This window comes from Xenopus laevis, chromosome 8L (assembly GCF_017654675.1).
Source record: "Xenopus laevis strain J_2021 chromosome 8L, Xenopus_laevis_v10.1, whole genome shotgun sequence".
NCBI classification, from domain to species: domain Eukaryota; kingdom Metazoa; phylum Chordata; class Amphibia; order Anura; family Pipidae; genus Xenopus; species Xenopus laevis.
In genome coordinates this window covers 3845084-3871843 of record NC_054385.1, presented here as the reverse complement: position 1 = coordinate 3871843, position 26760 = coordinate 3845084, and the positions used below count along the sequence as shown (strand labels likewise).

Genomic DNA, 26760 nt, shown 5'->3' with positions numbered 1-26760 from the left:
CATCACGCCATATGTCACCACAAGGAACAGCTTACAGGTTTTTTAGGTGACTCAGCCCTGCGCACACAGAATGGGAATATATAAATATATATATATATATATATATATATATATATATATAGTGGCTATTCTGGGCTAAAGGGCTAGTAGGACAAAGTAGGGCATTGGCCAGCTAATGTTAATAAAATAAGCTTCACTTTCCATAGAGTAGGACATTGACAACCTGAAAACCCAGTTGTTACAATTTAGACACCGCTGGGGAACGCCAAAATGCACTTGTGTCGATTTACTATTCCTGCTTCCTCTACGTTTTATCTCCCCAATCACATGCAATGTTAGCTTCTGAATCGTACGTAGTTGTGTTAGTGGCCACAGATTAGTGCAATGCGAAGAGGGGATGTTTTGATCGCTTGTTTAATACTTTTAAAGCTGGGGCCTACTAACTCTTCTGGTTGGGTGGTTGGGCCCCATACAATGTAGTTTAGAATGAATAGGTAAGCGTAAAGTGCAACACTACCGATAAACGATGACCGATTCTGCCTCGATGATTGCTTATCTAAAGGCAGCCATACGCTTGGTATTATTGTTCATGAGATGAATAGTGCAGAGCGTTAAATCACCATAAAAATGACTAAATTGGAAATACAATCGGTTGTTAGAAAGATCAATTGGTAGCAATGGCGGCACTATCAAGGAAGTTACCTATGCTTTTGTGTGAGGTGAAGGTCACCTGCTAAAGAAGCAAAATTACAGGTCACCCACGGCCCCATTTTTTTCATGGGGGGGCTCAGGCCCCCAAAGTTACTCCCCTGATTGGCAGAGTGGTCATACATGTGAAGACACCAGTCGAGAACCCATTCAGGAACACCATCCTTTGCCACTATTGGTTTATTGTTATCTTCAAATTGACTATACACGAACCAATATCATAATTAAGCAGGCTATACATGTACCAATAATATCATCCACGGTTCTGATTGTTTGAAACAATAGGAAGATAGTCATAGTTTGTATGGCCCCTTGTATGATGTCTGTCTATTTGTTTGACCCAAGAGCTGATCGGGTGGAGAATATTGCCGGTTCGCCCATGTATAGCCGCAAATGAGAATGTCTGTTCCAATCTTTCCTCATACAAAACCTGGTATCCAATGACAATATGTAAGTATGTGTATGCATAGCCAGCTTGAACAGGGAAAAGCTTCATGGTAATCAGGGAGCCCAAATATATCCAAGAAACCACTGTACTTTGCTGCCGTTCTGTTCATCTTTAATAGGCCTTACCACTGTAGGACACTGTATCACATGTAGTAGGAACTGCCTGTTGCTCTTCCGATATATATATAATTTGCAATTTGTATGGATACAGCCTATGCTCCGTGACTGTGGAGACATGGCAGGGCCAAAGGACATAGTGGGACTTCACTTCTCCATAATCATAGGAGGGATACTTTAAGAGTCCAGCAGCCCTGTTGTACCTTACGCAGTCTTTGTGTCATTCTGATGCCCATTACGCTATGTTGTCCACAATGGGTTTATTGGCCTCAAACATGCAGAGTCAGAGGTAATTCTGAGTGCTTCAGAGCTGCAGTGTGTATATCACTCATACAAATGCTGAGTCTTAATGGAATGAGAAAGTAGTACTGTCTGTACCATGCCCCATTCTCTGGCACTGAAGAGCATGTAGCACTGCTGATTGCATTATACCCATTCTCTGATACTCAATGAGCAAGTAGGTCTATTTGCACCATGTGTCTTCCAGCTTTAAGGCTGGAGGGCCAATGCAACACTACCATCCCCAGCAGACAAAGTCACAAGTTGGGTATTGGTGCTATAAAATGTATTGCAGGCCCACGGATGAACTGGAATATTACAGTGTTGTTGTTCACTTAGTGAACCAACCAATGCTTATTTCTAGTCACAAATACAAACCCTCTCTGTATCAAAAGGAAACATTCATTCAAGATGCTCTTAATGTGGTCCATTAGGGAATCTGCCGTGACTACATAATGCTCAGTAAGCACCTTCCTCATTGGAAGTGTCTAAAAATAGCCAATACATTTCTTCTGGGTTTCCCAGCCATCAGTCACTCATCTCATAGATACTCACTCTAAGTGGTGTGGGACAGGGTCTCCTTTGTTTTTTCTGGTGGCTGCCTTACATCAGTCTGTTTAATGACTCCATATGTCTGAGCCCAAACATACAGACCTGTTCGCCGAGGCCATTCAACATAATTCCTGGTGAAAACATCTTCCAGTGTCAAATATAAAGAGATAGAATTGTTTACATCATGCCTAATGATGATGTCATTTCTCTGTTACATGATTCATGTGCAGTCAGAAGGGTCTCCTTTGGATGGCTTGAAAGTTGGCATATGTTTTATTGCCAACTTCAAATGATAGGATAGAGCTAGAGTAATGGCTAAGAACTTGTATATGCAGTGGTCTGCCTTGCGGCATTGAGGTCTTGCAGAACAATTAATTGCATATACACTATGTTTAGACAGTGCTCCGAGATGGCTGAAGGTGACTTATGGGATATATGATCTGTTGTTATTGCATCCATTGTTTATTGCAAAGTTTGGGCACATTTAAGACCAAATTAAATGGATATAGTGCAACAGCGCATCACTTCTCAGCCCTTTTGGGTAAATTCATGTAATTTAATCTATCAGCCATGGGCAAACTGGTTTCGGAAGTGAGAGCCTGTGTTGTTCTGTGTGAAGTGCCAAACTTCACCATTGGCCAGTCATCTTTTCTTTTTCTTTTTTTGGTAAGCGAGCTGCGATTTATGTACCCAGTTTGAACCTCCAAAGCAGTCAGAGTGACTTGCTGAATCTTGATGCGTCTGTGATCATATCAGGTGCAGGCAAGTGTGGATACTTAGATATTGAGGACTAGAAGCCACATTTATTCAGTAAGGCAAACTTGAAGCAGAACCTTTTTAGAATCAACACAGTCTATGTAAGGAGCAGATGGACTTTTTTGTCCCATCGGTAACAAAATGAAGCCTCAGAATGTCCAATCATCTTAACTGGACCTTATTTTTAGTCTATATTAAAGGAAATATAACCAATAAAATAGTCATTGGAACTAGATGATTGCCATAATCCTTGGCTAGAACTGAATGCGACCACCCTCCACCACTACCACCACCACCACACTCATCCCACCTAAAACCATCACTGTGTCGGTTTCATTATGTCTTTCTGTGGGGGTAGCTGTCCCCTCTGCTGACTCCCACTCTTCAAAGTATCAGGAGGGATGAAAACAAACAATGTAATATTCGATTGGACTCCCTCCAGGAGCGAGCACCTCTTGCTGCTAAATCCTCTCTCCCTCCCACCCTCCCCGCTGCAGGAGTTAAACAGCAGCCCTGCCAGCTATGCAGACTGTTTGGAATAGTTGAAATGCTTTGACACTCTGGGCTGGATGGCAGAGGAGGTAGTTTACAGTGTAATACATATGCAAAACTGCACTATAAATTTCCCAATCTGTCTGACTTTGTGTGGCACCACTAAGAACTTCATCAGCATACAGTACAGTACTTCTGCCATCTTTGTTTGCATTGCAGTGACTCATCAAAACTCTGTCTTGTACCAACACTGAAAGCATTCTTCTGGCACAGCTATTCCCCCTCTGTTTTTAGAGCTTCGGCTTGGAACTGGCATTTACTTCAGGTCTCTAATCAAAGGACTCTATTCATTGCAGAGAGCAGGCTGAATGTTAATCTGCATCCGGCCTATTCATTTACATGCTATGCACTGCTCTGGAGATTTTGACTTGCTAAAACCTTGAGCTACCACAGAGCCTAATACACAGCTTTTTGATGGTATTTCGTACTGCCCCCCTCCTGCTGTCAGTGCTTTAGTTAGCAAAGGCGGACAGAGGGTTTTTTTTTGGTTGCTTTTCTGCCCCTTCTCCCGAGGTCTCTCTCCGACTTACACATACCTGGGATCAGTTTGGACTTTAAGGTACGTTGGGGTCGATGGGGATAAACATTACAAGTTCTTTGCTGGGAAGAATTTTTGCAGACACATGATATAAACTGGGACATATCTCCCCCTCTCTGTCTGTCTGGGTCTCTCTCTTCTTCTCCCTGCCTCCTTTCCCAGCTCATCTCTGCTCTACAAACACTATAGTCCTTTAATTTAGCATTGTCTAGCCTCATCCAGCCGAGGAGCTGCATTTTAGCATGCAAGGTGGCTGAGGATCCTTACAGATCTTTGTTTTGGGACCAAGACAATGTTTACTTCCTTTTCTTTCTCGTAATGCACCAAAAGGCAGTGTTTTTGCAGCGCAAGTGGATGGGATATTGTCCTGACATAGCCTGCTGGGAGGTAATTTGATTCAATGCCGTAACACAGTCTAAGGATATTGGACTTGTTTTCTGTGCAAGGTATTAAAGGCATTTTGATAGCTACATCGCCTCAGATCCAGACACTGTCGGGCAGCAGTAGAAGAAGGGGGGGGCAGTGGTGGCATACATTAATGGGCTCATGTCTGACTTGAAAAAGCATCCTTGCACTTTGTCAAGTCTCCTTTTCAAAATCTTCACGGAGAGATCTTAGAACTCTCCCGATAAAAGTACAGAGGTGCTGCCTCCACCCCTCCCCAGTGGGTATTAAAAATTTAGCATGCACTGTTCGCACTGCAGTATGTACCATACTCTGTAATGCCCACTCAGATCATCTCAACAGCAGTGATGGCACATAAATCGACAGATGCAACATGAGCGCGTGGCTCCTTCTGGCATTTGTCTTGTCCACTTCTCTGTACGTTCACACCGGCTGCCACCCTAAATACTGCTCTGTTTAGGCAACTGGACACCTCAAGCTTCGTAGGTATATCCTGAATTTGCCATAGAGGAAATTTCTGGATTTGCATGAGCAGGATCGTGGTATGTAAGTAAGTCTCGCATGAGATCAGTTATTGTCCGGAATGTCTGTTTGTCCTTTTTGTTGCTCTGATTGATCCTCTACCTAGTGCAGAGTTATTTGCTCTGATAGCAGGGAGAGAGTTAAGTCCTTATTTTCGTGGGAGGCTCTGAATCCATTGCTGAAGCAGGTCTGTAAATCATAAGTTTTCTACTCATGCAAATGTTTACAGGGACATCTGCTATGGTAACAAGATGACTTTATTGCCACCGTTCTGCTTTTGGGCTCTATGAAAATACAGAGGACAACTGGTTTTATGGTCACATAACCTCTAGGGTTTATCGGGTCTTCATTTTGCACTGCTTCTCATTTACAGTTGTGAATTCTTTGCAAGGCACTTTGGCCACATAACCCCATGTGTGCCATGGAAATTCCTTATACAGTATGTGCAGCAGCAACCTCCTTAGGCTACAGAGTAGTGGTGGAAACCTTTCATCAACATCTCCAGGAATTATACCTTCGTCTACAATTGTTTTGGGCTACCAGTGCCGAAGGAATGTTTAGAATTTTACATTCTTTCTAACCTTGTTTTCTCATGCAGATTCGGCCAATGTGCACACCACAATAACATTGCTTTAACAGGGCATTTAGGAAATTCTTATTCTTTCTTTCTAAAAAAAAAAGCTGCAGCATAAACGAGGGGGTTGGTCGAGATCTCCTTTAGTTGTTTTACATAGCAGTTTTCGTTAGCTTTGGGACAGGCAAGAGCAGAGTTAACCTCACACCTTCCACTAGATGTCGGCTTAAAGTCTTCCTAACTGATATTCATGGAATCAGAGCTCAAAACTGGGAATAGGTCTTTCTTGGATTGTTCTTGGTTTCTTCTCTTAATTTAAGTTGCACAGCCAGTTGATGATGCCCACACATAAATACATCAGACACCGTTTTTAGGTGTCTGATATCCTCACCTAATATATTTTACTGCAGAGATCCCACCATGGTATCGGCACATACCCAATTAAAATAGGAAGGGACTGAAATTCCCATTGTATAAAGGAAAAAGGTTGCAAGATAAGTTTGTTGTTTGAACTGATGGCACAAAGTTGTAGATATTGTAGAGATCAGATTAGTATACCTTGAATATGTTAGAGGATGTCCTTTCCCTAATCCTCATTCCTCAGTGATGAGTGTGGGTGAGTTAATTTTGACTCAGGTTTTAAGATAAATGACAATGCCATGACATGTTCCATAGAGAATTATAAAATCCGACGGTTTTATGTCTTTCATTATGAACTTTGACATTTCCTTGGGTCTGTTGCCATAATCTATAATATTCTACTGCACGGCCAGCCAAAGGTTCTCAAGTTCAGACTCGATGCACGAGGATCATATGTACAATATCCCTTTCCATATGGCAGCTTTATTGATTTCAAAGAGACCACCCGTCCTCAAAGTGGTACTTTAGAACTTGAAAACTAAGATTCATTTCAATCCTGGACTGTTGTGCTTTCCAGTAGGTTTGGAGAATTAGCTGGAGGTGGAAGTAAATGTTATTGTAGGAAGCTTCATCTTAAATGAATAAATTGTGTATAATCTACAAACAGATTTGTTGAGAACCGACTCTGGTCCAAAGTTGTGAAACCTCAAGTATTCAAATAATTATATACTTGAAATTGTTTGCTGCAACTCCAAGGGGTTGTGATGCCACAAGTAGGGCAAGTGCCGATCAGTTCTCATCTGAAATCTACTTTTGGTATCACAGAAGGTTCACAGTCATAAAGATAGGGGTCCAATGACAATGACTTAGATTAAGTGGTCTGATGCTGAAATAGGAAATTGACAGAAAAATTTAATTGCAAAGGGGATGTTGACATTCAATTTTGTAGATGTACTCTGCAAAGAGATCGCTGGCTAAGGTGATGTTGTATCTCCCCCTCATTTTTGTTGGGGTAGACCCTTTTTCACTGTAGGAAACCAATCATCTTGAGATATACCAGTGTTATTCATTAGCCATCAAAACATTGCACATTTTTTTATTCAAAGGTGTTGGGAGTGGAATGTTGACCTGCAACGGCATTTGCTGTAAGTGAGTTAATGACGCACCACTGTGGACAGTGATGTATACAGCATCTTGAAGTGATAATACCTGCTAAATTTAGGGATTTTATGCCTATGCATGAGCTTTTAATGTGATCTTTTTATTGTGATCTCACAACACAAGGTAAAGGGAGAATTAATCAGCATTTCATTGTAAAAGAACATTCTTCCTTTTCTATTCTTCATTTTGCAGATGTGAACTATCTTGGATACACCTTTGTTGAATGTCTGAAGAAACCATAACAACTCCCAAGCCATGTCCCAGATGTTACACATAGAAATTCCCAATTTTGGGAACACAGTATTGGGCTGTTTGAATGAGCAGCGGCTAATGGGGCTTTATTGTGACGTCTCCATCCTAGTGAAAGGACAATCGTTCAAGGCGCACCGTGCAGTGCTGGCTGCTAGCAGCTTGTACTTCAGAGATTTATTCAGTGGGAACAGCAAAAGTGCATTTGAGCTTCCAGCCACTGTCCCCCCAGCATGCTTTCAGCAAATACTCTCATTTTGCTACACTGGGAAGCTCACAATGGCTGCAAGCGAACAGCTTGTGGTCATGTATACTGCGGGATTCCTCCAAATCCAGCACATTGTAGAACGTGGCACAGACTTGATGTTCAAAGTGAGCTCGCCCCATTGTGACTCACAAACAACCATGATTGAGGACACCAGTTCAGAGCCCCAAAGCCCCTGTAACCAAACACAACCTCCATCTGGACCCTATGTCATGTCTCCTTCCATGCCCATCCCTCTTTTGACCCGAGTGAAAAATGAGAGCCTAGAACTACAACCCATTGCCGTGCCGAACTTGCCGGTCAAGAGACCAGTGGAAACACAAAACAGAGACAATGGAGGCTCCATTTCTACTGCTAATCAACAAAAGCTTTCCCGCTTGTCTTACTATGGTATGTCCAGCTTGGCAGCCCTCTTCCCCAATGTGCAGCAAGTGCAGTATTCCCAAGGGGAACGTACAAGCCCTGGAGCAAGCAGTATTCCAACCACTGACAGTCCTACTTCTTACCACAATGAAGAGGATGAAGAAGATGATGAGGCCTATGAAACTATGGTGGAGGAACATTATGGACAGATATATATGAAATCCACAAGTGGCTATTCAGGTACATCTTTTTTTAATTTTACCTGTTTCTGTTGGATTGTGACCTGAAATATTGACATGGATACATTTTAAAGATGAACTTTTACAATTCTGGTCATATGACTTTCTATCTCACCTTGTGCTATACACTGCTATGTAAACTAATGGTACGCGTAATTTTTGGTCCTAGAAAGCTCCTTTCCTATGTTCTAGCAATGTGTTTCCTAGTAGTTCTATTTGGAAAAAGTGGAAGTTATAACGGAATGGGTTAAGTACATGGTTGAAAGACGTTAATGGAAACAGAAGGGCCCAGTGCGTGTTCCTGGTGGGGAAAGGGAAAACACTGGAGGTACATAATGTGTGATAGGCTAGGACAATGCCATTGCTGTTTGTTGAACAAGACAAGGGGAATAACCGGACTGTTGGGTGTGGTGTTTGCAGGAAGGGAAACATGGAGGGGGAATGAGGAGCTATTAGGTGGAGGTGTGGGCAGAAACAAGGAGGAAACATGGCTACACAGTATAAGGTGGAAGGGACTATTGGAATTGTGCATTAAACTAGAAGATGGTTTGGTGGAAGAAGTTAAGAGTATTGTGAGTGGGTGAGGGAAGCTGGATTCCACACTTGAGGAAAATTAAATTATTTTGAAAAACTTCTAAGGCTATTTTCCTCATACATCCCTTGTTGTATGTCTGTAATTACAAAGCTACGCACCTCCATCAGCCAAGGCTTTTGTTGTTTTGACATCAAACTTTGGTGGGGCAAAGACCCGATAAGTCGCAGTTTCTTTATGCCACCCTAAGCAAAAAACAACACCTCTTATCAGTATTGCTTTTAGATGTTATTGACACATTTGTGTACAAATGTGTCAATATCACTGACTTTCATCGAGTAGACAAATTAAGGCATTTTGGAGCTTTCAGAAATATTCCGGAGAATTTTTGGGTTATTTATCCCAGGCAATGTTTAAATATTGGGGTAATCTATAAAATTGAGCTAACCTGTTTCTGATCCCCAAAACCGCCAATGTTATCTGCTTGATGATTGCTGATTTGATCCTTTCTCAAGCCAAAACTCTTTTAAAAAATAGAATTGCCATCCTTGTACAGCAGCAATGGTGCAGCAAAACAGAGCGGTGGCAGTTTGGGAATATACACAAGTTCTCAGAGCATTCACAAGGTGCTGTGTAGAAGCAGGAGGCAGGGGTTGCATCTGCTGGCAAGTTGCTTGAACATGAAAGTTTTGAAGCCAGCAGCTACGCATTACTGTACTTTGGTCCTTCGATTGTAACGGTGTATTCCATACTGGTTATTTGTGTAGCTTTCCATACAAAATGGAATCGTTTAGCGACATAGAAGGTGCCAGTCGCAATGATTAGATCATTACCGTTTGTTTCTTCTTAGGATCAAAGTTTGCTCTTTCTACCATGGAAGCTGAGAAATCCTATTGTAAACTTTTTTGGAAAGGGACCAAGATTCTTTCTGCAGAAGATACAATGACCCATTGTGAACAAACTCTGTGTCCAAGGTGTCGCAGTATTTATGTGTTTGTGTACAAAAAACCACAAGGAATGAGCTGTGACCTGTGGCAAAATAATGCCCCCGGAGTTTGTAAATGGTCACAGAACAACCCCTCAGTGACTTCTAATATCCTTATCATTTACAGTATGGGGTACATTATCCCTTATAATACATGAGTGATACTCAGAGTTCCCTGTATAACTCAGCCTGCAGCCTTGTGCCTTTATATGGTCACAGAACAACCCCTCAGTGACTTCTAATATCCTTATCATTTACAGTAGGGGGTACATTATCCCTTATAATACATGAGTGATACTCAGAGTTCCCTGTATAACTCAGCCTACAGCCTTGTGCCTTTATATGGTCACAGAACAACCCCTCAGTGACTTCTAATATCCTTATCATTTACAGTAGGGGGTACATTATCCCTTATAATACATGAGTGATACTCAGAGTTCCCTGTATAACTCAGCCTGCAGCCTTGTGCCTTTATATGGTCACAGAACAACCCCTCAGTGACTGCTAATATCCTTATCATTTACAGTAGGGTGTACATTATCCCTTATAATACATGAGTGATACTCAGAGTTCCCTGTATAACTCAGCCTGCAGCCTTGTGTCTTTATATGGTAACAGAAGAACTTCTAATATCCTTATCATTTACAGTAGGAGGTACCTAATCACCATGACTAAGCATTGCTGTGTTCTGCTTAGTGGTGTCAAGGAGGGTTGAGAAATTAATTTTTTTAACCAATATGTAGGGCTTTTTTAAAGCATAATATATGAGTGAATTTAAAAAAAACCCATAAAATAATGATTCTTCTCATTCCACCATGTGTTTTTGCTCACCAAGCACAATTCAGCATGGAACAGAATTGGTGAGGAATGTCATGTGTCTTTACAAACATGTCAGCGGAAGGGCTGACTTTCCCTAATTCCCTTTATTTCAGTCTCTGGTATTGACCATATATGCTTGTCTCTATGCTACGTGTCCCTTTTTAGTAGTGTAGTGTTGTAATGTTTGTGTGACTGCCCTGAAATTCCATCTGTAGTATTTCTCATGATTTAACTTGGGCACTGTGCAGTTTTTATGTGATCACTGGGTCTTGGATACCTGTATAAATCAATTAATGTAAGGTCGTGCTGAAAATAGTATTTTCCCCTCACCTTTCCATCTCCTGTATCCCCAGTTGTCTTTTCTCTATTTTTTCCATCTCCTGTACCTCCAGTTGTCTCTTCCCTCATCTTCTGATCTTTCCATCTCCTGTTCCTCTATCTGTTCCATTCCTCACATTTCCCTCTCCAGTATGCTCAATTGTCTCCTTCCACATCTTTCAATCTCTTGTACCCCCAGCTGTCTTCTTCGTCTTTTCATCTCCTGTAATCTTAGTTGTCTCCTTCATCATTTTTCCCTCTCCAGAATCCTCAGTTGTCTTTTCCTTCATCTTTCTATCTCCTGTACCCCCAGTTGTCTTCTTTCTGATCTTTCCATCTCCTGTTCCCTTAGCTGTTCCCTTTGTCACCTTTCCCTTTCTGGTATCCTCAGCTGTCTCCTTCCTTATCTTTTCCTCTCCAGTATGCTCATTTGTCTCCTTCCACATATTTACATCTCCTGTACCCCCAGTTGTCTCCTCCCTCATATTTCTGCCTTATGTTGCACCAGTTGCCTTTACCCCAAACCTTTTGTTTCCTGTGCCCTCCACTGTCTTCATCTTCATTTTTCTGTTTTATACCAATTTTCTCTTTAGTCATCCTTCTGTCTCTTGTGTCTCCAGTGGTGTCCTTCTGCAGCTTTCTGTCTCCTATGGCAACCTTCCTTCTGTCCCCTGTATTTCCAGTCTCTTTCCCAACTATGGACAAATGGGAACCCTTAGAATTTACTGAAAAAATTCTGCTTGTTTTAATCCTATACCTCAAACTCTGCCATTCCACCAGTCTTTATGATACTTGCTTTTAGTGTGTCTCATACATACTACACCAGTCAGTAAGTCAGCAATCTCCGGTTCAGGGTATCCTGGGTTTGATTCCCATGTCAGCTTTTTCCTTAATTTCCCTGTGCCTCAAGCACAAAATACTTGATGTGACGGAATGGCTGAAATGAAAGCTCTGCCCCTGAAACTTGTGGTTCCTACTTAATCTATTTCCCTGCACACATTCAGATTTGTTTCAAAATTTATGCCAACTATCATGATTTCCATTTCTCCTGCTACGGCATCTGTGGGATAGGAATGGTGCTTATTCAAGAGAGGGTTAACCCATCAGTGGTTTGGACACTCTTGACAGATGTAATTAAATTGCCAGTTTGTGTTCCGCTTCTCTTTCCTGTGTCCTTCCTTTACCCTTTTTGTGTACCATTTATATGTTCTTCCCATGACTGAGTGGGTTTCCTCTGATCATTGCATCCGACCACAGTCCAAAACATATGGTTAACTGCCTTCTGATGAAAATGGCATAACTGGGAAGTTTTAGGGTCATCCTTAGCTCATAACAAGGTAACAGATATATAGAAACATTGGGGTAACAGTCACCCTGCAATAGTTCCAGGGGTACCCAGGGTACAAATAAGCACTCACCCCAAATCTCCCCCTAACTGGCCTTCAGGCTGGGCCCCTTCGCTCATAACAAGGTTACAGATATATAGAAACATTGGGGTAACAGTCACCCTGCTATAATTCCAGGGGTACCCAGGGTACAAATAAACACTCACCCCAAATCTCCCCCTAACTGACCTTCAGACTGGGCCCCTTAGCTCATAACAAGGTTACAGATATATAGAAACATTGGGGTAACAGTCACCCTGTTATAGTTCCAGGGGTACCCAGGGCACAGACAAGCACTCACCCCAGATCTCACCTTAAACCTGAGCCCCCATCAACTACCACCCTAGAGGATGCAGCCCTAAAGTTCAGGAAAAATTTACATTCGGCAGTAATGTTTACTGTAGACATGATTAATATTAATAATTACATATTTTCTGTAAATTGCATAGGAGTTTGTATAATTGTATTATGGGAAGACAGCATGGTACATTATTAAACCAGAGAAACAGAATTCTGTGTAATTATGGGAGGGATGCAGTTTAACTGTAGGACTATGAAACAAGTGGGTTAAGCAGCTCCAGCACCTTATCCTCCTTTGACCCTGACATGCACTGTGGGCCACACTGGTTGAGAATGGGTAAAGTCTAAAGACAATGTTTAATCACACATATACACTGGCAGATGTTTCACTTTTCCACAAGCTGCTGAAATACGAGTATTTATAAACCCGGCAACTTGTGACAGGCCCAGGTCTAAAAAAGGACAGATACGGCTGCTTCCAAGGCAGTAATAAGAAGTTCTATTCCCTTGGAATTTATAGCAATGAGAATCAAGGGAGGAGCTGGCCTTTGTAAGAACATTATGTAAAATGGGTGCCGTCTTCCCGTACACAATTAACTCCTTTCCACCTAATCAGGAATAAACCAGGATTCTGTGGAACATCTCAACCTTTCTGAAGGCACTGAGATTATATTTTAATCCAGTCCAAAAAAGCGCTCATAATCTTTTGAGAAACATCTGGTGATCTAAACAAAAGTCGTCGTATAGCATTAAAACACTACGGGATGTAGTCCTCCTACGTCTCATCAATCATACAATGTATATACATACTGACACAATACAATTCATATCAGGCAGCATGACGTTGGCTCGTTCATGGGATGTTTCTTGAATATACATCCAGTCTTTTCTCTCTACTGAAAAAAAAATGTTTTGTATCCTCCAAGATAAATGGAGGGTCGTGATTTTATTCTTCGATCTGGTGACTGAGCCACCAATTTGTCAAGAAAAATAATATAACTATTTTTGGGATGAAATAAAGTCTTGGTTTGGGGATCGGGTAGATTTGAACATGTCATCTGCCAGAGCACCATATTTGTCAGTACACGGACGGTGCATCAGCAGAGGAGAAAATGAAGAGGAACGAAAGCTCCTCTGAACATCCTAATCCTATTGCTACCTCCTACAATAGGAAGGTGACAATACCGTGTGGGGCCCCTTGTACCGCCTCCATCTGTTCAGAGAGTAGGATATGTCCATGTATGCCAGCCATAAAGTTTCAGATGCTGCCCAGCAGTTCAGCTGCCAGGTGGGCTTGGGTAAATGGGGAACTGGGCACATGTGTGACATTGAGGGGCATAGCACATGGCAAGCACAGGGAGGGAATTTTAAGTCCCCCCCCCAAGGTGGCCTAGAACAGTAGAGGGAGACCTACTTAAAACAAGATCTGGGGACAACAGGGGTCAGATACAAAGATCCCAAGCAGAAGTTCATAAGGGTCACAAAAACATGCCTCTTAGTACTTACCACCTGTCATAGGGCCCTTTTGCAACCTGATTTCACCGATGCTCCCTAATTTGTGCATCTGAAGTTAGGTTGCAAAGGATGGCAGACTGTGACCATTCCTTGCCTTTGCACCATACCTTCCACTTTGTAAATGACCCCTAATATATAACTGCTTTGCTGCATACGGATAGAAGTACACTTTGAAAACCAGCTAGGGAACGATTGCTTATTTTTTGCCCGGGATATTCTTTAGAGCTAGGTTGAATTATACAAAGAGCTTTGTACATATGGGGTGCCCTAACCAAAGGATGACCCTCAAGAAGTAGATGCTTGAACAGAAAAGGTCTGAAAACCATTCTGGTGTTTGTTGCTGTCCAATGACTGTAGTCTAGCAATGAAACTTGTGCATCACTAGTCCCCAGTATTTAATGCCGTATGCAATGACACTAAGGATGAAAAGAAACAGAGCCATCTCGGGTTCTTCAGAGTACGTGACCACTGTCTCTCGTCAGCCGTGTTGAACAAACTCTATAAAGGACAGAACTACTTTGTGACAATCCAGTCTGCAGTTATGAATTTCTGTTGAAGCAGAGCCCAGTAATATGAGAGGAGCTATATCGCTGGGTGATCTTTTCATCTTTTGTTATATGTTGCCATCAACAATGCTTATTCTTGGGTGGTTTATGTGTGCATGGTATGTGTAAACGTTAAGCGTGCAAGGTACATAGATATCCTGCCAGAGAGGACAGAACAGGGAGTAGCTTGTTACAGCAATGGGGAGAAGAGGGTGGGGGCAGTAAATTAGAACTGTCTGTTTAGCAAAGACTTAAGGTGGATTGAGTATGTCCAGGCAGCTTATAGTGCCCAGCAATTTCTACCTCCAGTAATGTCTTTGAAGCAAGGGGACAGAATTTGGCTGTAGAGTTTGTGTTATAATTGAGATGATGGCTGAAGATATGGCAGAAAATTCACTAAGCGGCGCTAATTCGCTAGCATCCGCTTCGCGCACATCCCAACACTTCGCCAGGCGTATTTCCAGGACGCCGAATGCTGGCGAAGTTGCGCTAGCTTTAATTCAGCAAGCAAAGCAAAGTTGCGATAGCGTTGGCTAATTTGCAAACAGCGGGAAATTAAAGTCGAATCGACGTATATGTTGCAGCAAATACATTACATTACACAAGCCCAGGGAGAAAATAGAGTTGTTACATTGCCCTACACATAAGCCCACTGTATAGTTTATGTGCTATATGTTAGGAAATTTTGGCGGGGAAGCCGGTTACCTCAAAAAAAATGTACGCTCTTTTGCAGCCTATCACCCTGAAAAAAGGAAAAGATGCCAGCGTTTTTTGGGACTTAGAAAAATTTTCAACTAAATTTTGAGGAAGTCCTATCCACTCTATTGCACTTCACCTGGTCTCAGATGGCGAAGGCAAGTCTGGCGCAAAAGGTAACGTTCAGTAAAATCTGCATCTTACTGAAGCAGAGTTACGTCCCTTTGCCAGAGCAAAAATTTGCCTGGCGTTAGAGTGTGAATGATCGATAGTGTGTCTCTTTCGCTAGCGAAGTCACGCCTGCGCACGTTGAGGAATTGGCGAAGTACCGAAATTACGTCACACTGGCAAATTAACGCTAGCGTTAGCTACTTCACCCTTTAGGGAATCTGCCCCATGGAGTCTTAAAAAAATTGCATTGTGTTGTATGTGTTATCCTTTTATTTTACACCACTGTGCATGGTGTTTTAATGTGCACACATTTGTGCGCCTTGGAGTTCCAGCCTCTAATAGTAAATTAGTCTCAGAGAATTTCAGCTTTTGAATACAAACATGACCACTGCATTTTGATGTGTTTGATGTTTTTTTGCAATTTTAATGCTTTAATGCTTTTGTATCTGTCTTTCCTACATCAGGACAGGAGAAAACAGATCAGATGCCTGTATTGGAGAACCGTTCTTGTGTCCTGATCCGTCGGGATTTGGTTGCGCTTCCTGCTAGCTTGATAAGCCAGATCGGATACCGATGTCACCCGAAACTGTATTCAGAAGGAGATCCCGGGGAAAAGCTGGAACTTGTGGCTGGTGAGAACTGAGATTGGTGGAACTTGTGGATGGTGAAATATGTGATTGACAGAACTTGTGGCTGGTGAGAACTGTGATTGGCAGAACTTGTGGCAGGTGAGAACTGTTATTGGCAGAGCTTGTGGCTGGCAAGAATGTGTGGGTGAGAACTGAAAGTGTGAAATGTGTGGCTGCTGAGAACTGAGAGTGGCAGAACTTGAAGCTGGTGAGAACCGAGATTGACGAAACTTGTACTTGGTTAGAACTGAGAGTGTTGAGATCTGATACTGTTGGAAGTTGTGATTGGTGAGAGGTGCAATTGGCAGAACTTGTGGCTGGTGAGAACTAAGAGTGGCGGAACTTATGGCTGGTGAGAACTTTAAGTGTGAAACTTTTTAAGTGTGAAACTTGTGGCTGGTGGGCACAGAGTGCAGAACTCTGCTGAACTTGTGTCCACTGTGAACTGGCAGTGTAGAGCCTATGGCTGGTGAGAACTGAGAGTGTAGATCATGTAGCTGTTAAGAACAAAACTCAAAACTTATGGCTGGTCAGAATTGAATGTGTGTTGTCTTGTGTTGGGTGTGTGGCTGGTTCAAACTGGGAGTTGTGGAACTTGAATCTGGTGAGAAGTAAAATTGTATAACTTGAGGCTGGTGAGCACTGGAAGGAAAGAACATGCAGCTGGGTGTTAGAGCTGTAATTGGTTTCTATTGGCCCTCCAGATATTAAACTATAATTTATCTTATATTTGAACTATTTGGTGGGGATCACTTCACATTAACATCAGAGCTACTTGCCACTAAACAAAATTAGCTGGACAACTTCATTCTGGGGGCCTTGAAAATAATTATTTTATGGGCCAAGGATATTGTGGCCAGACTAAAGGGTGTAACTGAATCCCTACCTCTTGTAAATTACACAAGTGAACGTGTTTTAATGTCTTTCATCCAATTCTACTCTACATACTCTTTAGTGAGAATCCATATAGCAGAGAGAGAAGCAGGGAACTGCATCAGCATACAGATTATACTTCTGCTACTCCAGCTCCATAAAACTCCCCACAAACCATAAATCTTCCACGTGAGAACATTGCTCTGTTCTAAACTGCAATGGAGGCTAAATTTTTTTGTATTATTAGGGGGCTGAAAAGTGAATGTTGGAACGGCTGCCGTTGGAGTCAGAGTTTATCCATATTTAATAGCTTCTCCCAAACTGTCACATTTGCTAAATATCTCCGACAGTCAAAGCAATGTGTATGTTTCCAACAAAATCAATTTACTTGCAGAGCACAATGACTCGGGCACTGTAAATGGTTGTTAGCATACAGAATACCAACACTTGTTATGCCACTGGAATATTCATTTTGTTACAGTTTACATTTTATGTGCAGCTATTAAATGTGACACAGGTTATTTTCACAGTAAGGAACAACTGTAAATCGTCTCTGCGCACACCTGTGGATGGGCCCGATTTGCATTTTTCAATCTGCGGAGGCAGATTAATATCGCGGGCTCATAATACATGTGGAGCAGAGTTTATTTCTTCTGCTTGCATTAATATCACCATTGGCAGGTGTTACATGCTTTCTGCCTCTCTCTCTCTCTGTTGCTTGGGAAAATTCTGCATATTTTATTTTTCCAGAATTTATTTTTAACTCTTTTAAGGGTCCACAGAAAGATCTGGTTTCTATCTATATCTAACAGTATGAGTTCTTTAATGCAATAGATGTACTCATTAGTGTTTCAGATTTATAATACAGCCAATAGCAGTGAGCCTTCAGCTAGTCACTGCTGATGGCGGCGCAACCAGGTCTATTAACCTTTATGGTGGTGCCACCAATTGTTGTGATCCTTCAGCTAGTCACTCCCAATGCAACTGCCATGATCTTTTGGCTAGTCATTCATAATGGTGGTGCAACCAACTACTATGATCCTTAAGTGGGCAAGGAGCCTTCACCTAGTCACTCCAGGTGCTGTTGCAACCAGCTGCCATTAGCTTTCTGATTGTGGTGCCACCAATTGTTGTGATCCTTCAGCTAGTCACCCCTGATGGGTCAACCAGCCACCATGATTTATTAGCTCAGTGGTCCCAACTCCCTTAGATGTTGCTCCCAGTGGCCTCAATGTAGGTGCTTATTTTTCAATTCCTGGCTTGAAGGGAAGTTTTGTTTACATAAAAAAAGAGATTTACAGACTCCTGTATGTTGTTAGTCCATATAGGGACTACAAAATAGCCAAAGCCCTTATTTGGCACCTCCCAGGAACTTTTTGCATGCTTGTGTTGCTCCCCAACTCTTTTTACATTATACGGGTAAAAAATGTTATGGGATCACTGCTTTAGCTAGTCACTCTTGATGGTGGTGCCACCAACTGCTGTCATCCTTCATCTAGTCATACTCGATGGCACAGCCAATTGCAGTGAGCCTTCAGCTAATCGTTCCTGAGGGTGGTACCACCAGTTGTCGTGAGCTTTCAGCTAGTCACTGCTGATGCAACCAATTCTAATGACCTTTCCGATGGTCTTGCAACCAATTTGCATTAGTCTTTAGAAAGTCACTCCTGATGGGCGTTAACCAGCTGCTATAAGCCTCCCTTGCTGGGTATACAGCCAGATGCAATACATTTCTCCTCCAATTCTGCATATGTAATGTTAACAGCTAAAATTCTATTTTTCTTTAGGTTTTTCTAGTGGAAGATAGCACCTCCAACACTCTCTATCACCCACATTCCCTAGCCCCTTGCTCTGCAGAGAAACCATTTCTCCCATTCAGAGAGTGCAGGGCCGGTGAGCAAAGAGGTAGCTGGCATTCCTGTGTTCTAATGCAGTAAAACTCCCTGTCTCACAATGTGCATATTGACTTCACTGGAGGGGACGGAGTTCCGCTCCTCTGCAGTCAGCAGAATATAATTAGAATCAATACCGGCAGATCTGCGAGTTGCTGGTCTGTGTGTGTGGGAGTTCATTCAAGGTAAAGAAAAGAGAGAGTTGGAGGTGGGGGGGGGGAGTTAGCGAGAGAGCTTCCACCATAGGCCCTAATGCTTCTTTTTTCATTCAATCGATTTACTGGTGGCCATGATTTGTAAATGGTCTAATGTCTGCCTCTTTCAGAAACATAAGATAGCGGCAAAATGTGCCCTTTTTTTCTTAATGGACTACGAAATTACCATTTTCATCCTTCCATTCGCACTGGAATTGAGTTTAACCTCTGCAGTAGGCTGCTAACTTTTATGATGACTAACACCCCAACCGTTTCTAATGCCCGGCCTCTTCCATAATGTGTGCGTAGAACCATGTAATCCCTTGACTGATGTCTCTCTATCAAACACTAGGTTCTGGGGTTTATATCACCCGCGGTCAGTTGATGAATTGTCACCTTTGCGCTGGGGTCAAACACAAGGTCCTTCTGCGAAGGCTTCTCGCCACATTCTTTGATCGGTATGTTCTATCAGAAAACTTGTCTTTCTTATGTTTTAGATATCATGTGAGCAGCCATATTGCATCCCTTAGACAATACAGTATGAGGGTATAGATTATTGTGTGCCCAGAACATTCCTTCTCTGTATATTTGTATTTATACATATGGGAGGAGGTGCCATATTGATTCCCTTAGACAGTACAGTACGAGGGTATAGCTTATTGTGTGCCCAGAACATTCCTTCTCTGTATATTTGTATTTATACATATGGGAGGAGGGAGGTGCCATATTGATTCCCTTAGACAGTACAGTATGAGGGTATAGCTTATTGTGTGCCCAGAACATTCCTTCTCTGTATATTTGTATTTATACATATGGGAGGCAGGTGCCAGGAAGGTAAATTGAAGTTATTACTGATAGAGTTCAGTATATACACATCGCTTACATGTGTTGGTTTTGCCTCTCACAGGAACACCCTTGCAAACAGTTGCGGTACAGGGATTCGATCATCAACGAGTGATCCCAGCCGGAAGCCCCTGGACAGTAGAGTCCTCAATGCTGTGAAGTGTAAGGAACCCTGTTTGTTACTTTGTAAAAGGCTTTTGCTTTCCCAGCTTCTTTAATAGTCAGAATGGACACCACTTTCTCCAGTTGTAGCTCATTCATCGCTGTGCAGCCACAGGTTACAGATTCCCTGCCTATGAGCATTGCTTTCTATTGTTAGGAAGTCTAGTAACCCATAGCAACCTTAGCGTTTATTTGTTTTATCCAGTTAAACTGGTGAAAAGTGACTTCCCATGGGCAGCTGCCACTTCCTCCTACCAACCAACCAATGACTCGCAGGGCCAATTTGCCCTTCTGACTGAGGTTCATTGAGATATCATTCTGGCCAGGCAAAATAAAAATTCCATCAGTCAAGAATGTGCTTCCATTGCTCTGCATGGCCTCTACCCAGTGTGAGCTGATTGTTGGCACAGGTGTGAACATTCTTACCTGCCCAGTATGGTTTCTCAAATGGTGGACCAAATCAGGCTTGTCCTGATTGGACCAGTTCAGTAGAATAAAAATTGTTGCCATTTTGCATGTACAAAATTTATAACGTTATGCCACTGTGAGATCTTTATCCCTCTGCCATGTGCTCTCTTTTTATCCAGTGTATTGCCAGAATTTTGCTCCGAATTTTAAGGAGAGTGAGATGAATGTCATTGCCGCGGACATGTGCACCAACGCACGTAGGGTGCGCAAACGCTGGCTTCCCAAGATCAAATCCATGTTGCCCGATGGTGTGGAGATGTACCGATCTGTGATGGGTGCCACAGCACCTAGCGTCCCATTGGAATCCGATTTCCAGCCGAGTCCAGCCCAAGCTTTCGAGCAGAGAATCTATGCAGAGAGAAGGAGTGATTCTAACACCATAATGTCTGTGAGAACTAACACTTCAAATATGGACCTCACAAATGGGTCCAACCCTGCATTTGAACAGAGCGAAGAGGCAGAAGGTGCAACGGGATCAGTCATCCAAGAGGTAGGTGGCACAGATCCATTGGTGTCTGATGCCCAGGAAAGCCCTGCACCACCCTTCGAAGAAGACACTGGCTCCACTAGCAGACCAGAGACCCCGGTGCGAAGGCAGGATGCTGCTTACAGTGGAACTTTATAAAGAGAGTTCCGGAAAGAACCTCTTAAAGGGATGTGTAGTTCTACAACTGCTTCGCATGCGTTACTAATACAAAACAGAAAAAAATGTGATTGGCCACTTACCTTCAGAACTGCTACTGTTGCCTGAAAACAATGTGATTTTTATTCTGCTTGTATTTAAAACAAAAATAGAAAAAAAAAAACAAAGAAATACTACTTTATGAGAGAAATAATAGCATTCAGTATAATGTAAATGATAAAGAAATAATAATAATAATAACGGGCTCCTTTTTAATATAACAGAATTTACTGTATAAAATTGCCGCTCTTTTACGTTCGTTTTATTTTTTACCAGCATGTTTTCTGAAATTCGCTGTTATTCATTAGGTCGCTCATGAAAAGGACGACTGGTCATTGAATAAACCCCTTTCCTACTCGGGGAGAGTGTGCAGGGCATTTGAGAGGACATATATATGTAAATATATGTTGGTGAGGTCCGTTTACTAAAGTGTGCAATTTCATGCCTCTCCTGTAATATATTTTGTTTCAGGATTTTGATTTGTGGTATTCCTAATGTGGTATACCAAGAAGCGGCATTGAGTTAATAGCGAGGTGCCATGCCCAACAAGTAGCTATTTTGGGTGGTTTGTTCTTTTGTGCGGAATTTGTGAGGTTTTCTTCACACCATTTTTTTTAGCAAATTTTCTGTCTTACGGGTTTTGTGTAATGTCACAGCAAAAACTGGAGCAGTAATCCCCATTAATACTGGCTGTCATGTAAATCCATAATATAATCCTTAATGTAGCTGTCAGGCCAAGAGAAAGCAAGAGCTTTTTATTCCTATAAAGTAGGTAACAGCTATATGTGACATAGAGAAAAACCTCAGTTACTAAGGTTGGGAGAAGATACCTGTCCACCAAATCCCCCCACTTACCTGCTGTTTAGATGTAACACTGATTTAATGCTTATTTAATGTACAATCTACAGCATCGGGTTCCCTTTTTTTGCCAACAAATGAGTAGAAACTTTTTAGTGATACATATTTTATTAGCTTCCCCAGTTAATATCTGATTGGGAAAGTTTGCAAATTATTTAGGGGAGGGCAGCATCAAGCTAATTTGTGGATGTCCAACAGGTCTCCACAGGCCCCCGCTCCATATTGCCAAATCCACCAGTGTATGGCCAGGTTGAATTACAAATTTTGATTGAGTAAATACTATGTTGTAACAGTGAAGGAGAAATATAGGAAAGCTGGGAAAAAACATTTTGACTACTGTATACTAATGTCACCATTCAAATTTTACCCCCTGTAAACTTTTTGGTGTCAATGTTTTTGAATCTCACTTTAGTAAACGGATCCCTAAAGCCTCGGGTATATGTGCACCTTATAAACATTTTAGAAAACACTTTAGACATTAGGCTTGAAGGAGCTGATGGTATATTTCTTTAGGTCTTTAGGGGCAGAAAATATTTGCCCTGCTGTACTAGTGAAATGTAGTCCCCCACTGATTTGCACAGACTACTAAATAAATGCCATGATGGTGTAGTCATGGTAGATGATTTGGAGGGGAGTGAATGAACTCAGTATTTTCCTTGCGATGTATGTGCCAAGAACTGCTTCTTTTTCTTCCAACTGTCAGATGGCAAGTACTGACCCTATCTTCCTGTTCCATTTTCATAAAGATGATATCATAATGTGGTAGTGTTGACATATGGTTTGCCCCGGTTAAGCTCAGAGCTTTCGATTTGCCATGAGTTACTGAACTGTTAATGACACTCTAAGAATTCCATTTTGGGCCTTTGAAAGAGTAGACAGAAATCTAGTGGATATGCCTTGAATATCAATTTGGGGATCTGACAGCACAGCAAATCGGGGTAATGGGTTTGAAAACCCAACTGATGGATAATTCAAGAATAGTCCTCTAGTTAAAAGATTCAGAGTTCACCTTTTTGGCTTAATGTTTGTCCTTTGGGAGGATTTAAACTTTTAAGGCATTTTTGTTTTAAAGGATCCTTTCATTTGTATTTTCTACTTCTAGTTTAAAATTTGTTGGAATAAACAGGCATCCCAGTTGCGCTAACAAGGCAACATTCGTTTTTTTTTTTGTCTTTAACAAAGCAACGGATACATTTTAGAAGTTCCTTTTAATTTCCGGGGACATTCCGAAGTCCTTAGACATAAACAGGGTAGGGATTAGCAGAAACAAGTGGATAGATAAGTCGACAGGTCTGAGTTCAGCAAAAACGGCCTCTGGTCAAACGTGCTTCCCACAGACAATTTTAAATCCAAATACTCTTTGATTGTACTTCCACTTTAATTAGTTCTTTATACCTTAAATTCTTGTAAGCTCTGTTGTTTCCTAAAGGATATAGATTTTCATTTTATTTCCCCCCATATTTTTGGAACATTTGATTTTGTGATGAGATGAAGTAATTGTTTGAAGGAGAATTAAAGCATACTAATACTTAGCACTAAATTTATTAAAATTCAGAGGGAAGTATTTTGCTCTGATTTGAGAAAACTTTAGCCTTTTTGAATTCAATTGGATTGAATATGAATTGAATTTTTACGTTGAGATTTATCAATTGATCAATGGGAGGTGTATTTTAAAAAATTCAAGCGGTTATAGTCTTAAACAGTCAAGAGTTTTGTGATTGGCAATTGGCATTTAACATTTACACATTAAAATGTAAAAAGCCAGTGCCCTTGACCCACATGTAATGACGCAGGCATGAATGATGCGTGTGCAAGTCTTCACTGGGCAGTGATACTCAAGCGCCGTGCTGCAGGCAAAAGGAGAAGTGAACCATCCAAACAGGTGTAGACTTCAATCGAGGTACAGAAATGGTGGAGAAGGAGATACTGATGAAATCACATTATATTATTTCAGTGGGTCCTTAGAGGAGCATTACTGACTTTGAGGTTTTCTTTAGGGATACACAGAATCCACTATTTTGGATTCAGCCGAACCTCTGAATCCTTCGTGAAAGATTTGGCTGAATACTGAACCGAATTTGCATATGCAAATCAGCACCAAGAAGGGAAAAAAGAGAACTGAGCGCTCGGTTAGAAATTTATATACTTCCTTGTTTTGCAACAAAAAGTCACATGATTTTAAAGATTCTGATTTGGTTAGAATCCTGATTTGGTTAGACCAGGAACGAATCTTGCTGAAAAAGGCCGAATCTTGGCCGAACACTGAACCAAATCCTGGATTTGGTGCATCCCTAGTTTTCTCTACAAGAAACTGATAGCAAGTTATTTGGGGTATCTGGGCTTGTTGTCAATTAGAAAATTCTTGCAGAGTAGGGAAGAAAAGTTTAGTGGTGATACCATATAGACAAAAAGTCTTTAATTTTGACCAAATTATAAATACTATCAAAACCATTATTTTCTCCAAGCCCATAAGGCAAGGAATATAGAAAATAGATTTTGATTTCCCAGATATTATTACTAGTTATTAGGCTTTATTTCAGTTTGCCCAGTCTGCCTAGATAGATAAGACCATCATTCATTTAGCGTAAACCAGGCTCGTATGTCACAGTTCATAAACTTTTTGTCCCTTTAATACAGCAATATCAGCCAAGTCTTGTACTTTTTCTGCCAAGAGTTGTAGAGTGCCAATGGTGTCCAACGATGGTCGAGTTTTCTATGGTCAGGTGACTTACTGTATGTTGTAATGTATCAAAGATATCAACCTGTTTTATCCAATACTTGTCCTATTATCTTTTAAGGATTATGCACAAAAAAGTAGAAGGACCAAAAAGCTACCCAATAAATGAACACTGGCAAGTATTTAGTCAGCTACAAACCTGTCCATGCTTTAGGAACATGAAAAGCGGTGGGTCTAGCTAACAATAGGCAGACTCTTTGCCTTTTGCTAATGATGCCATTAGCGGTTCTTTCAAGGAAAGGTTTAGAAAATGAATATATCAAGGTTTTCAGAAAAGGGTATTAAGCAAAAGGCACAAGTGAGTAGATGTTAATTTGGGAACATGAGGTACTAGCCTTGCAGATGGTATCTCAAGGTTGTTACCTGCAGTGCAGGTATTTATATTGTATTAGAAGATAAAAAAGCCAAAACGGTATTAATCTGCAGCTTCTAAACACTGAAAGAGCACTTATATATTCTGCTGTATTGGGGCAGATGTAGACATTTTTGTTGGTTTTTTTTTATTTTTAAACCAGTCCTAATCTGTGAAGTGGGATTTTTAGAAGATGGCTTTGAATGTAAGGGGAAAAAAATCATTCTGACTTGTATGTGTTTATTGAAATTCCCCCGATTTGCAGTAAAACTGTAGGCCTATGTAAAATAGAATTAATGCTTTGTATAGACTGCATGTTAGGGAACGTAGACAAAATGACAGGCACCTTGCACAATGGGGTGGGGGCGAAAAATACAAAAACAGAATATATATTTTTTATTTAGTGCATTTCTTCCTGTGTATATATTTTTTGGAGTAGGAAAGCAGGAGGTGTAAGAAAAATCATTACAAAATGTGAATGGTAACGGGCTTGCTGTTGTCGGATGCACAAGAGCGAGGTATTTGCACTACTTTTTTTTTGCGTGTGGGGGGATTAATGATATTTGATAGGGCTGTGTGGATGATTTGTATTTTATAAGGACAACGGGGTGGGAGAGAAGTAGAGGAATCCTGGTGTGGTCAGAAACTGGGCAGAATACGCTGGGTGGTGGCCTCTCTGGCGCACGCAGGAATTAAAGTACTGAACGCACAGCGCAGTTGAGCAGTCTTTGAATTGGACGGTGCTTTCTGGAGTGCCTTAGAGGTTTTTAGTATTCCAAGGACAATTGTTGAGTCTCTCTGTATCTGGGAGCAGCCGGCAAATTAATCTTCCTGTTAACGAAGGGATTTACAAAAAAACTGACTAATATTCCTTCCGTTTACAAGAGTTCGTCAAAAATCCAACACTGGCGAGTCTAGTAGTGAGTCCTATTGTCCGAATTGGATTGTACCTTCTTTTTTTTCCCCCCTTTTCTCTTATGCTTGACTGTTAGCAATATAAAGTATTTGCATGATGAATGATGCACCTTTTTCAATTTTATTTTTCCCCTCTTTAAAATGTTACGAGCAGAACTTTTGGATTTTACCGTTGAACAAGGTTGACTTACGATGAATCTGAAACACTCTCCTTTCTCTGTAGTTTGTACTCCTCACATGTATTTACACTGTACTGATTGTTTTCAAGTTATGCTGCATTATTAAAAGGGCACCATGACCTCAAGTTTCTCTCCATTGTCTCTTGTCGTTTCCTCCCCCCTCCCCCCTGCTTTCTGCCATGATAGAAAATGAAAGTTTTGCAAACTAACAAAAAAAATGTTATTTATAAATTATTGATTTCAGGCCCAAAATGGATTTTGCATCATCATGAAACAGAACAAGGTGCTCTTTGTTCCACGCTCCTCAGAGAGTCCTGTGCCAAAATTTGGGCCTTGATGTCTCAAAAATCAAATTAGACTCCATGCAGTTAGGGCAGAGACTGGCATTATTTCAGACGTTATCAACAAAGCGGCTGCATTATGTTACAACCAGTCCAATTCCTAGAATGTGGAAGGCCTTAGAAAAAGTACACAAGGACCTCCCAACATGCCCCTGTAATTAGAAGCATGGAAACTTGTGGCAAACAAACCCCAACAGGTATAATGGTAAGTCAGATTTCAGCAGTGTTGGACTGGCCCACTGGGATACCAGGAAAACTCCAGGTGGGCCAAAGTGTCAGTGG

The 26760-nt window shown here is 41.4% G+C and overlaps 1 protein-coding gene across 8 annotated transcripts in view; it reads left to right on the top strand.

Moving 5' to 3' along the window:
- The window catches only part of nacc2.L (NACC family member 2, BEN and BTB (POZ) domain containing L homeolog), a 57817-nt gene extending 31550 nt beyond the window's left edge, over positions 1-26267 (top strand). For 3 of the 8 annotated variants that reach the window (XM_018229471.2, XM_041572338.1, XM_041572337.1), the window contains exons 2-6: positions 7164-8088; positions 15818-15985; positions 19294-19399; positions 19849-19946; positions 20534-26267. In XM_018229471.2, coding sequence (XP_018084960.1) covers positions 7227-8088; positions 15818-15985; positions 19294-19399; positions 19849-19946; positions 20534-21039 — 1740 coding nt within the window. In that variant the 5' untranslated portion in view covers positions 7164-7226 and the 3' untranslated portion in view covers positions 21040-26267. Of the gene's footprint in view, positions 1-3483; positions 3971-4026; positions 4337-4365; positions 4905-7163; positions 8089-15817; positions 15986-19293; positions 19400-19848; positions 19947-20533 lie in introns of those variants that run through there. The other 5 variants (XM_041572333.1, XM_041572339.1, XM_041572335.1 and 2 more) reach the window with 5 other exon arrangements.
- Positions 26268-26760: the final 493 nt, after the last annotated feature.